The 13,256-nt window shown below is 36.7% G+C and overlaps 1 protein-coding gene across 6 annotated transcripts in view; it reads right to left on the bottom strand.

The window, feature by feature from the left end:
* MIPOL1 (mirror-image polydactyly 1) overlaps positions 1–13,256 on the bottom strand; it is a 189,867-nt gene that overhangs the window by 114,174 nt on the left and 62,437 nt on the right. For all 6 annotated transcript variants that reach the window (XM_042047431.1, XM_042047430.1, XM_042047429.1 and 3 more), the window contains 3 exons: positions 10,145–10,274; positions 6,088–6,121; positions 5,658–5,828 (listed from right to left, as the gene is read on the bottom strand). In XM_042047431.1, coding sequence (XP_041903365.1) covers positions 5,658–5,828; positions 6,088–6,121; positions 10,145–10,274 — 335 coding nt within the window. The remainder of the gene's footprint in view (positions 1–5,657; positions 5,829–6,087; positions 6,122–10,144; positions 10,275–13,256) is intronic.

Here is a 13,256-nt window from a genome sequence, read left to right as displayed (position 1 = left end):
CCCTTTTCTGAGATGCAAAAGATGCCCGATGCTCTTCAGCATCATTCACAATAATTTTACTCCACGTGTCCCAAATACAGCAACCATGGACTCAGTCTGGCACTTGGTGAGATTCACTTTTTCTTCTGAGAAGGAGCAAAGAAAACATGGATTTGACTGTGTTCTGTATAACATGGACTTCCTAAAACATGGATTTAGTCAAACATTCAAAGGATTATCTTTATTTAGGTACAGAGGAAATGAAATGTGTTATTTTAAAGCACTGTTGCAGTGCAATGCAATTAAACAGACTAACACTGCTAATCACAACCACTGCTCGTATAACTTCACTTTTTGTGATCTCCCTTCAGGATCCTTTTTACTCAGTCTTACCTCCAAAGAAGAGACATCTGTGAGCTTTACCTGAGGCCACTAGGTAATCCAAATAAAATCCACTCAGTGAATCCCAATAAAACTGACAACTATTTCATCAGCCCCTCTTTCTTTACTCCCTGCACTCACTGTGCAATTTTTAATGTTAAATCTCAAATTATTTTTCTTTTTTAATCTACTCTATATCTTACTGCATATCTCTGTTGCTTTCTGTCAGGACTTGGACTAAATTCACAGGGCAAAAGGGGTATCCTGGAGATAGGCGTCCTCTCTCTGTTTAACCATCCTGCTGGCAAGGAATTTCACGAAGCCCATTCATCAGCTATCTCTCAGAGAAAAGGATGCAAATGAGAACAACAGCAACTTGCTGCTGCCTTCCCAAAGTGAGTGAATGAGCAAGGTTTTTGGATCCTCAAAGTACAATAAACATCCCCCTTACTTTCACTTTCCTCCTGAAATAAGCCCATGACCAAAATCATCAGTACCCAATGGCAGCTGCCTGGTTCATAAACAAGTGTGAATACAGCATCCTACCTCTTCTTTTCCTGTTCCCAAATAGCAGCGGCAAAGGGAAAAGTAGAGTAAGCATCTTGACAGAGCAGGTAGGAGGATATCATCAGATGTGCTCCTGCCAGCCAAGAACTTGATTAGCATCAAGTGTCAAGAAGTGCCAAAGGGTACCAAAACACAGTATAAAACCAAACTGCTAAGTAAAAGTACAAAAAATAACATCCCAAACTATGTTTTGGCATGCAAAGGGATCACCTCTGTCCCAAGAGTCATGAGGCATTGTAACCCGTCACTCGAGTATTCCCCAACTAAGAGTCCAAGATCTGTAAATATTTGTTTTCATTTACATTTCATACACCTCTTGGGTTTACTACCTCAGTAAGACCTGTTCACTCATGTGTGCTGAGAATGCCTTAATGCTCTGTGAATCACAGGTAACACAGACCTCTACACACTGCTTGGTGTAAAAGGAGGAAAATTGCTTTAGCAGAACAAAACCAAAAAAAAAGCTAGCAAGAAGCTGACTAGTTGTAAGTGCAGATATTTATCAGTTATTACTAATTAGCGAAACTGATAATGATGGGAAGTCAAGCATAGTGCATCTCATCATTGTTTTCAGTGACAATAAAGTGCTGCCTGCTGCCAAACAGCGCCTCAAAATAGAGAAGGATTCTTTCACTTGCTTCAGATGAGCAAGTGGGTGCCTGCCAATTTTTTACATGAACAGTCATAAGCATGTTCCTGCACAGCAGGATGTGGTCAAACTATTCAAAGCTGTAAAACCAGGTTTGCCTGCCAGTTATGTTATTGCTTCAAGATCAGTGTACAAGAGATGATACTTTGCCAGCCATGAAACCACTGCTATTCCTTAACAGCAAATTATATATCTTTAATATTTAAAACTCTGTATAGAACTGACCTGTTACCAATTTTAAAACTCCCACATTTACAGAATTAGTTAGGACTGGAAACATATCAAACACACAATCTCCTAATCTCTTAACGAGCTTTAAAAAATCACTTCCTTCAAGCTGTACCAATTAAAAAGTCCCCTTTCTTGTCTAAACCAGAAGAAAAGTAATTGTAATGTCTTAGTCAAGTCTTCAGCTGCCAACCCTGTAATGATATTAACATTCCTGTCCATAAGGTGTGATGTGGCTAATAGGTGGCTGAGACATTGTACTGTATTGCCTCCTGCTGGAAACCACTTCTTTAGAGTATTTTATGAAGATCACACAATGTGACTATGCCATATGGAATCTCTACTAAATGCCTGCCACTAACTGGATTACTCAAGCAAGAAAAGATTTCTGAAGAAAGGGAAAACTTTATTATGATCAACTGGACAAATAAGTTTTTTCCTTGAATGGGTTAAGACAAAACTGAACGTTACAGACAAGAAAATGATGTTTTATTTCTTTCAGAGGATCAGTCATAAAACACACTGAAGATCCTCAGTATCACACAATATCTGTTCACTAACAAACATATCTTAGCAAATACAACCAAACTGTTGAGTTTGTTTTTTTCAAGGGGGTTGATACAGAAGATGGATGTCAATGTTTAGCCATGCTTTAGTTGTTTGTTTATTATTCACTTGAAAATACATACTAAAAGTAGTATCAAATATTTGAGTTTATACCATTTCATTTGTTTTCACAGATACAAAAAGTAGTTTGCATATTTGCTCAGCAATCTAGCGAAAGATCTAAGATTACATACACTTGCACAGCTCAATACAGTGATAGAAGTGCCTCAATCTGCTTCCTAGTAAGAAGCAATGTTCACGTTGGAAACCTCAAAAAATACGCAGAGGTTCTTGGGTGTTACAGCTAGAAAAAACATTTTCATGGCCTTTCCAAGACATGGACAGTGCTCTTCATTTTGTTAAGACTAAAAGAATTATTCAAGTAAAATTCAAATAGAAGAATCACAACTAGCTAATCATCAAGTATGCTGCAACTGCAGTCCAGTTAAATGCAGCTCAGTAGTAGCTACTCAGTAGCTACCAGAAAAAGCATTATAAAACTGAATTTAAAAGACTAGTTGGAAGTAATCTCTATTTACCTGGTCATAGGAAATGCATAGTTTATAGAATGTCCATTCTCTAGAAATGTAACATATTCCTCACTTGAAATCAAAACAATGTGTTTGAGCTGTGAAGGCTTTCACATTATTGTTTCTTTCTAGGACAAATCAGAAATCCTGTAAGTTAACCCCCGAAAGCTAGACACTACTCATGTTCGTTGTGCTCAATTGTCAAATGCCGGGCTATTGCGAAGAAAATCACAGTGAAAAGTAACAGGTGCAGCTTCATCAAACACAGTCCAAATGCTTGCTACTGCATCGGTAGCTCTCCATCACATGGAACCAGCTATGGTGGTCACTCAAATGACATTGCTGTCTCCAGCACCACACAACAGCAACCATGAACAGAACAACACGATGTGTCATTAAACATTCAACTTCCATTGCCCAGTGACCTCTGAACTTTACAAATGCGTTTTCCAGAGGATAGCCACAGCCTGCTAATGGTTTACTCTATTTCTGCTTCTTCTCAACCTGCTCTCAATTCCCCCTTTTGTATTTGATGCCACTTCCACAAAAAGAAAAAGATTTTAACTTGCAGATGTTACGAATGCCTGAGGCAACCCCAGATCTAACTTCCAATAATTTGCATTTGTTATGCTAAGCATATACATCCCCTGAATTATATCTAGTCCCTTAGTGGTCTAATGCAGAATCCCTCTCCTATTGTTCTTGCTGTTAGCACTGTAATAACTACTGCTATTGCAATGTTAACAAAAGACTACTAATAATTCAAGTATGGTACAAATTCCCAAGGAATCATCAAGTGAGAAACACAGGTTGAAAAGGTAGCTGCAATTCCAAGGACCTATTTTCTAGATTCAACAGTAACAGCTGTAAAAGCATCACATATTTGAAAACACATGATGAATAGTTCTATTAATAACAATTAATTTAAAACAATGGTGGTATAAATTGCTAGCATTATTACAATACTACAGCTTAAAGTCAAATATTTAAATTTTCATTTGTTGAGGATTTATAAATCATTAATTTATTTTTTCATCTGCAGTATCTACTTAACATTACCTGTGATTTTTGCTGACATGCCTAAAGTGTCACCTAAAGTGGCTTTGCTAGTGGTGACACTTGAGCCATTACTATCTAAAACAATTATCTTTATTAATTTTCAAGCTGATTACTTGGAAAATATTACTCCTTAAACAGTCAGCTTAAAATAAATTAAATCAAAATGTGTATTAAAATGCCTGACAATGATATTCTTCTGACATTCATAGTTTTATGGTCCAAGTATGCCTGAAAGTCCACTTCAACAAAGAATCAAAAACTGAAAAAATGAAAATAAAAATATCAAGAGATTCTTCTCTTTTGCTGAAAGCTTTCCTCTTACAAGCTGCTCACTTTTCAAATGCCCTGTGCAAAGAAGAAAGAACATAAACTTTTGGAAGGGTTATTGGATGTTTCCCAGTAGCTGTGCTGGCAATATAAAAGGAAAAAAGTAGACTGAGAAAGTAAAATACCACCATTAATACATTAAAATTTTTTGCAATACATACTTGACAGACACACAAAATATTTTAAGCACCAGGCAGATGGAGCTTTCAAGGTTAAAGTAGTAAAGAATGCAAAGACAATGACTGAAAAAAAGTGTGAAAATTACAGTGTATGTAGAGGAGGCACTTTTATCAGAAAACTTCTCAGTAGAACATAAATTCAATTAACATTATTGGTATCATTAAAGACCACAACCTGACTTTAAATCTAGTAGAAATTAGCTAGATGTGGGCCAACTTTGGTTACTTACATTAAAAAGGAAAATTTTCAATATTAGAAGAGTCAGATGAAATTTCTTGCCTGGCATAAATCCATAAGGAACTTCATCCAGCCTAAGATCTTTTCTCAGGAGATACACTCCCTACTTGGATTGTTCCTCCCCACAACTTATTCCTATTGAGTTAAAATTCTGTTAAAAAAATGGTGGGTAAAAAACCAAACTCAAGCCAAAAAAACCAACAGAAAAACTCATCCATGAGATGAGAAAAGCAAGGATTCTTCTTTCATTTTCTTTACTCTTTATGGTGAAGAGAATGAACTGTTCTGTCAAAATAGGAAATTGCAGGCAATGAGTGATCTGAGTAGAAAAAAGAACCCAGATTCTTTCAAGTCCCGTAGTAGATGGGTAAGACTTTGAGAGTGAAGGACCACATGCTGATTTTTATCTCCTGGATGTAAAGCAACAAAGGGAGGAATTGCTTGCACTGTTGCATGTGGTACTGTTGCCTTCCTTTAATGAATATTTTTGCTACTTATAACCCTTTATAAATCCTTCAGTCCCAGTTAACCGTCATCCAATGCATTTTACCAATACAGCATACCCCAAAACTAAGCCCTTAATAGATTTTCAGATTGGTCAACTCACTGAAAACTGTTTTGTTTTAGAAAGAAGACAGATAGTAAAGAAGCGCAAACAATACAAACATAACTTTTCTCGTGAAAAACAGTGATGCCATTTTAATGGGCACTACTACCATGAAAAAAAAGTTGATCACTAATCAGACATTTACTACAGGGGCTCTCCTCTGAGATTCTCAACAGAGAAAAGTATATGAAATAATTTTCTTCCCCAAAAGTAAAACAAAAAACCCAAAAACCCCCCAAAAACCAAAAAGAAAAAAAAGAAAAAAAGAAATTTGCTACTGAGTGATTATATACTTGTACGGACTTACTTGAGATAAAGCAGCATCCCGTTGTTCTATTACTGCATTCATTTCCTCAGCTATTATTTTCTTTTTACGTTCTTTGGTCCTGTGTATTCGGTTCAGAATTATAGCTCCATTCTTCAGTATATCTATCCCTGTGTCTGCATTGTTTATTCTGTTCAGTAATTCCTGTAATGTCTACCAACAGCATTATATGTTAGTCAGACATGAAGTTTTAATATATTTTATTTAATATAGGGTTTTAATTAATAGGCACATGTGAATTGTAAATTGACTGAGTGAAGTTATTGAATTTTCATATTGCAGCAAAGATGTACATTATTAGTGTGTCAATTCTTCTTTTTCCCACATCTTAGTTCTTGAAACCCACTCAATTGAACTTAAGCCTCTAAGATATAAGACTGACATCAAGAAATCTCCTCAGAGAATGGCTTACCATGTCATTTTCTTCAGGGTTAATATTTTCTAGCCTAGAAAAAAGGGACACAGAAAGCCTGATCAGTAGCATTTCCTTAGTGCAGCAAAATGAGTTCGCTTTTTAAATCTTTAGAACCTCAAGTAATTTCATTCTACTAGTCTTTAGAGTCAACCATGACACTGAACATATTAAAGTGCCACCTGCTCGACTCCATCTTTCAATAATGCTCCATATCTTCAGCACTGACTTCAGACTGTTAAGTTATTAATGTTTACTGCTATATATGACTACAAGGATCAATTGTTCATATGTGCTTAGATGAAAAAAGTTCCCCAGTGATAGAAATGACTGATGCTTTTATTTTATTTATTTCTGGGCTTACAACTTTTACCTGATGTATTTTTTTTTGTTTTTACTGTACCCCAAATGAAACAGAACATGACTTTAGTTGATAGGGGTTTTTTTCATTTTTAAGTAATTATTTTCCCACCTCTTTCATCCAAAATGAGGGAAAAATCCCAAAGCAGTTGAAGTTACTTTAAAAATATTTTGATTTTATATCTTGCATAAAATAGGAAGCTAAGCCAATTCTCTGCAAGGCCCTTATTTAATTCCGGAACAAACCCGCCTGCACTTTCCTCCCTTTCTATTTCAACAGAACATATATTGACCTGTCAAATACAAAGATGATACGAGGAATTTAGTCATACAGCATTGAACACTGGCTGTGCAAAAGCAGTAAGTGATAGCACAAAAATCTAATAAATGGGATAGTACACATTTTATTTTACCTAAGGTTAGTTAAATGGACAGAGATCTCTTTTCTGGAAAAATGAACATATTAAAGTTACCTTACCACTCCATTGCTACTTACTTAATGGTGACTTCTACTAAAAGTAGCCTATGATATTTTAAGACAGATACAGTACCATTAAACATCTCCTAAACAGGCACACTCCTAAACAGTGCTGTGACAGGTGCTGCTCCAAAGCCATTATTTTAGCTAGCAAACATCATAGAACACTTGACAGTACACTACCACATTTTCCATTAGTTTAGCAGATAACAGTACATAAGGCATATTAAATCAACCAGTATAGAAATAAACTTTTAAACAAAAAAGAAATATTTCAGAATACACTCTCAGTGTGTAACAGCTGGTATATTTATATGGCATTCACAAACAATAACCACTCCAACATATTCGGTCAGAACCAGAACTAAACAAAATAAAGTAAAAGCTAACCTGTGCTGGGTTTGACTTGTATTCATAAAGTAACACAAATAATAAAATAACAAACATAATAATATTAATTATTATATTATTATAATAAATTATCAGAACTGGATCCTTCTAGAGTTCCTGCTTTAGGCTTTTACATTGTTCTAAGTGCCCCTTCATGTGGGACTCAAAAATGGATCTCCAGCTAGTTCGTATTCACAATGAAAAGAACGGTATTTGTCAAAGCAAATTGGCAGGACTGACCCAGCTTCTCCAGAGGACCTCTACACTGCTAAAAGTGCAGGTCAACAAAATCACCCAGCCAACCAACAGGCTGGGTAAGCAAGACACCTTAGGGAGAAATGGGAGTGGGAAAAAGAACATGAACTTCTGCCATAGGCATACCTTCAGCATATTACTGCCACAAAGGATCTGTCTACAGGCATACAGACACCTCCTTAGGCGACAGTATTTTTTAAAAAGTAGCATCCGGAACTGTGTATTTGCCCTGCTAAGTCTCCCTGTGTTGTGCATAGACAATGAATGAAAAACTCATGATTTTAAACAGCAGTAACCAAGGATTCCTCCTCCCCCATTTCTAAACACATTCTGATAACATAACCCCTAGGGCCAACAGGGCTGAAAGAATTTTGGTTGTTGCAGTTAAATAATGACAATAGAACTGCTCCAACTGCTAATTTAAAGAAAGCATTAAAGCATTTGATAAAGGTTGGCAGGCTGTTCAGTATTGCCCTCTTGTAAAGTACTCTGATTGGAATAAGTCCAAAGCAGATGGAAAGAGTGACCTCTGCTCTAAAACTTGATGAGTGTGGCACAAATAGGCAATGTTCTTTATAAAAACCCCAAACCTCTATGTGCTCCACATCTGAGACAGACAACTTGACCTTTTGAACAACCACCATAAGGAAGGAAGAAAATATCAAGGGTGGTGGTTAGAAAAGAAAGTTGGTGTTCTCCACAGGGAAATCTCCTATGCCAGTTCTGAGACTGTGAATGGCATCAGGGTATCAGACCTCCATATAAAGCATCGGAAAGAACACCCAAGTGGATGACAGCCAATACAATTGCTCTTCTCTAAATGATAGCAATAAAGTGTAATAGCTTGGCTCCAAACTATCAGTCAAGGGAGTTACTGACTCTCCTGGGAACAAGTACTATTTCAGCATTTCCAGTGTATCCAGTGCTTTCTGCAATTACATCTTTTTGAGGAAGGTACTACACATGTTCTCTGAGAAACAGTTTCTTCTCTTTTCTCATATTTCTGCTTAGAACTAAGTCAGTTTTCCAGAACATGAATGAAGCAGACAGAAGTGGTTGAAGGGAAAACAAGTGAACGTGTTCTGAGCGATTCATGCATTTCAAGAACTGCCACCCATATGTCTATGGATTCCACTGCAGAAAAAGTAGCAATATGCCAGAATCCCAAAAGTCATTAACTAGGTTTGTTGACCAGAATAATTAATTTTCTGCAGTACTTGAGTGCTTTAAGATCAAAGATCTTGAGTTTATGCTAACTATTTATATAAAGGATCATGTGATGTTTAGAGCCATACAAAACTTTCTTTACTCCTGGAACATATAAGATTGGAAGACTGGCAGAAGAAATTGGAGACTCAAGTAAGGCTCACAGTTATGATGTCTCTTATGGGAATTTAAAGTACATCTACGATTTTCTCAGAGATTGCTGTTTAAGGCAAGATTTCAGATGCATATGCACATATAATGGGCTCCATAGAGATATTTAACAAATCATGCACTAATTCTTGTGGGTATGCAATCTCCTAATCTTGCTGCTGAGTCATACTTGTGACAAATAGTGAGGCTGTGACAAACTCTAGTAATCTGTAAATTCTACAAAATAATGGTGGACATACTACGTGCAGATTATTGAAATTAATTTAGGTAATATTCTCTGACCCTAACTATAAAAAAAACCCAAAAGAAGATGACTGGTTTTCTGCCCTAAAGAGAAGTGTTCTTAGTAGAATCAATTATTTAAAACATAATTGCCTGCCATTTAGTTAACTAAAAACTGCACCTATTCAGTCTCCTCCCATGAAAAGCTTGTTTGCTTTGTACTTCTCATGGGAGAAAAGTAAGAGAAATTTCTCAGGCACTCTAGCCTTTATGGAGCTACCTTTGGGGGACTAACAAAGATGATAAACCAAAATGATCACAACTCAGATGGACAAGGATTGTATGGAGAGGCAAATTGTAGCTACAAAGCTGCCTATATCCCAAAGGGAGAAAGAAACCACTCTTTATAATTTCCTCCTGACTTAGTTCTGTTTAACATAAGACTGCCTGTTTCTGTTGGTATACATAAAAATCTATGAACTATTAATTGTACCCTTATTACCTTACAAACTGCTCCTACACTAAAGATAAGAAAAAAAACCCATATATTTTTACTATGTCACCCATATCATTAGTAGAAATTTTGCTGAAAGAAATGTCTAGTAGGCTTAAAGGCTTGATTGATTTCCTATATGTTGCAACTTTTGACTGACGTTCTGGTACTCTGTGTCAAAAGATCCCTATAAAATGTCACATTCATCTTATTTCTCCCTCAATAAATCAATACCAAAGCTTTTGATTATATTTTTAATTTTTGTGATCAAAATTATTCACCTTCTCTCAGTCTCCAGAGAAAAATAAGGTTTTACAGGATGGCTAACAAATTAACCAATAACACAGTAAGACTAGCCCTAGTCTATTTTATTGCACAGATAATAATGTGCTAAGTTTTCCTATTACCACTGTTGAGCAGTTTATGACTGTCACAGACTGACACAACAGCCTTTTTACATGGGGCAGGAAATGTATACTTACTCTTTCAGAGACTCTTCTAAACGCTGGACTCGTAGAAATGCTTCATCTCTCTCTTCATTGGCTAACCTAAGCCTTGCCATGACAGCCTCATCACGTTCCCGTTGAGCAGAATAAACTTCTTCCACCAGGGCTGCAAAAGTGTGTTCAACAAATAAGTTTGACGAGGAAAAGCACTATTAGATGCACTTACATTGGCCTTTGCCACCACCTCCTAAAATCAACACTTCTCCAATGACCTTGGATTATTCTGCGTAAGGTCTATATTACTTCTTAAACACAACACTAAATTGCTGTTAATTGCTAAAATCAAGACTTTAAGGTATTAAATAAAGCTATGTGTTTTCAAATTCACCCCTCTAAAATCTAACAGGAAGAAAGTGATTTGCTGGGCATTCTGAATACTTGCTTAACAGTAAAGTAATTCTTAAAGCTCCGAATCATGTAAGACAGTAGCAAGTTTCTTCTAGGACACAGAGTTAAAAGTAATCATGCATTAAAACTCCTACTGCTTCCTATCAGGGTAGCACAGTGATATTAAAAATTCTAATATTTTTATAGTCTGTCTCTGGTATCACAAGAGTGGCACAGCTGGCATCTCTCCTTCTCTGCCAAGCCTTTACTTTATTGTGTAATATACTGTTATATTATCTGTTACAGCATACATGGACCTTGGAGCATTAGGTACCAATAAACTAAGATTTACTGTCTATCCTTGGGAGCAAACTAACACCTTCAAGTCATTCCTCATCCTGAGCTTACATTTTCTCCCTGCCTCTCCCCTGTCAATATGTCTAACACCATTTCTGGCACACTGCCAGAATCCTTACTTCGGCCCTGCCTCCACTAAAATCTTTATTCATACTTTCATCATTTCCCTCTGCAATACTGCAAATCTCTCCTCACAGTCATCATAAAACCATGATTTCAAAATGTCTAGGGACTTTCAGGATGCTGTAAGACCACTGTCACTCCAAGACAGAAGACTATATCCTCTCACTGGCACCTCAAAAAACTCAATTGAGATCTGTAGGTTCCTGAATTCTCCTTGTCCTTTCTAGTCTGTCAAACTGGGGTACAGCTACAGTCTCCTAACATCACACTACAGTCTTTTTCAAATTTTGGTATTTATTTCTCAAGAACTTTCTGTATTAAGCCATTGTTGATGGGCTTCCTTACTCCCTTCAGAACTCTCTGCTCCTCTCTGAACCACTGCTTAAGTCATTAAGATGTCAAAGAAAGGTTTCCTCCCTCTTTACTTCCTCCCTTTTACTAAAAGCCTAGAGCTTTTATCCCTCCATTCTCACCTAAATTGACATCAACTTTTTTGCCTTTATTTGTTATTTTACTCTTATTTCACCTCTGTACATTATTGCACAACAACTTCATAGTGAAATATATAATGAAACATTATACTGTTCTTCACAGAATGAAACAACAGAAACACAGCAGCACACTTTTGTAGCAGCTATATTGCTGGCACAAAATACATTTTATCAGTACCAAGAAAAAAGGAATCCTCTTGCCCTCAAGCTGGGGAGAAGACTGTCACTGAGGAGTAAGGAAGCATTTTTTGCAGGGCTAGCAGAAGGTTGCAGGCTAACAGCAGATTACACAAAATCAGATAGGGAAAGGCTAAACATAATTTCTGAAAGTGCAGTCCCTCCCCTTACAAAAAGTCTGCAGAGGAGCTACAAGCCTAGTCATCAGGCCAGAGTTGTAACAAATTGTGTCCCAACAACAACAACCACAAAAATTCAGCATCAGAAGCACAGATTTTGAAATGTATGCCAAAATTAACAAACAATGATTAAATTCTCCTTTATCCAGAAGAATAGTGTCTTTTTTTCCTTAAAGATCTATTTCCCCTGCTTGCAACAAGAAAGTCTGCTTGGTAGGGAGTTAAAAAACTAAGACAGGAGTAAGGCAGCTGTTACACTGGATTTGCACTGGCTGGTATCCAGCAATAAGTTTGCAGCACTTGCAGAGAACGCATCTGATATCTGCAAGGTAGGTGGCTCAGCAAGAAAAAGAAAAAACCATATGAGATAACCTAGGCTGCGCATTTCAGCGCACCAGACTTCCACTTGGATTGCTGAGATCTGTGATGGCAGGGAAACCAGTGCCAGAGCACTGACTACCTGGGTAAACTACAGTGCAACTGCTATGTCCTGACTGGATCTGGGATACACAAGTAGTTTGATTCGGTATGGTAATTATTACCTATCAGTACCTTTACATATTTATTTGCTATAGTTTTTCCAGTAAATTATGTCAGTTTATGTAGCATCATGACAGACACATGTCACAGAGAACCCTTTCCATAAAGCTGCAAGTGGAAACACTATGCAATTTTCATAACGAAAACAAATCCTGGAATGAATAGAAAGTTGTCTAAAATAACTGAAGATTTGGCACTTATTACTATTCTGAGGTTAATTATTTTCCAGTTTAGTTAACTTCTTTCTGGCCTCTTAAAGTGCACCCCTTCTATCAGACCTTAGAACATCTTAATCTCAGCACGAAAACCCACAATTTGTTGACTCCTGCAATGGATCTTGAATGTACCTGTACACTTAGAGTGACTGTCTTTTGACATATCTAATTCCTTTTCTGTGTAAGTACAACCAGTGGTAATAATGACTATACAGGCTTTTAAAAAACAGATTATTGCTTATTTGTCATTAAAGCAAAGTGATGTACATTTAACAGTATGAAAACATTCAGAAAAAGATAGTTTTCAAGTTACTTAAGCATCCTGCTTATCTGAAATCCTACCACCCCTGATAGCAGCTCAGAAGCTGATTGCCTTGAACAGTGAACCTTTCCCTCACCCAGAAGTCTATTACAAAACACTGTCTTTTGACTATCAGCTATGAAAAGTGACTTAAATTGAGCAACTCTTGTTGTTTTCATATCCGTCCTCTAAATTAAAGCATTGGTGTAAATATCCCAGTGACCAGATCCACCACCTGCATTAAAAAAATATTTATAGTCATTCTATATCAATTACAAGTGTCTGGCTTTTGGTTCTGTTTCTTAAAGGTAATATTGCAAGCCAATTGTTTAACATTAAAACAGATTAGGGGAAATGTAGAAAATCATGTAAGATGCT

The sequence above is a fragment of the Corvus kubaryi genome, unplaced genomic scaffold (assembly GCF_017639235.1).
Source record: "Corvus kubaryi isolate FWS band 111438036 unplaced genomic scaffold, C.kubaryi_AGA036_p1.0 66, whole genome shotgun sequence".
Lineage (NCBI taxonomy): Eukaryota > Metazoa > Chordata > Aves > Passeriformes > Corvidae > Corvus > Corvus kubaryi.
The sequence above is the reverse complement of the archived record's forward strand: the minus strand, read 5'-3'. Positions and strand labels throughout refer to the sequence as shown.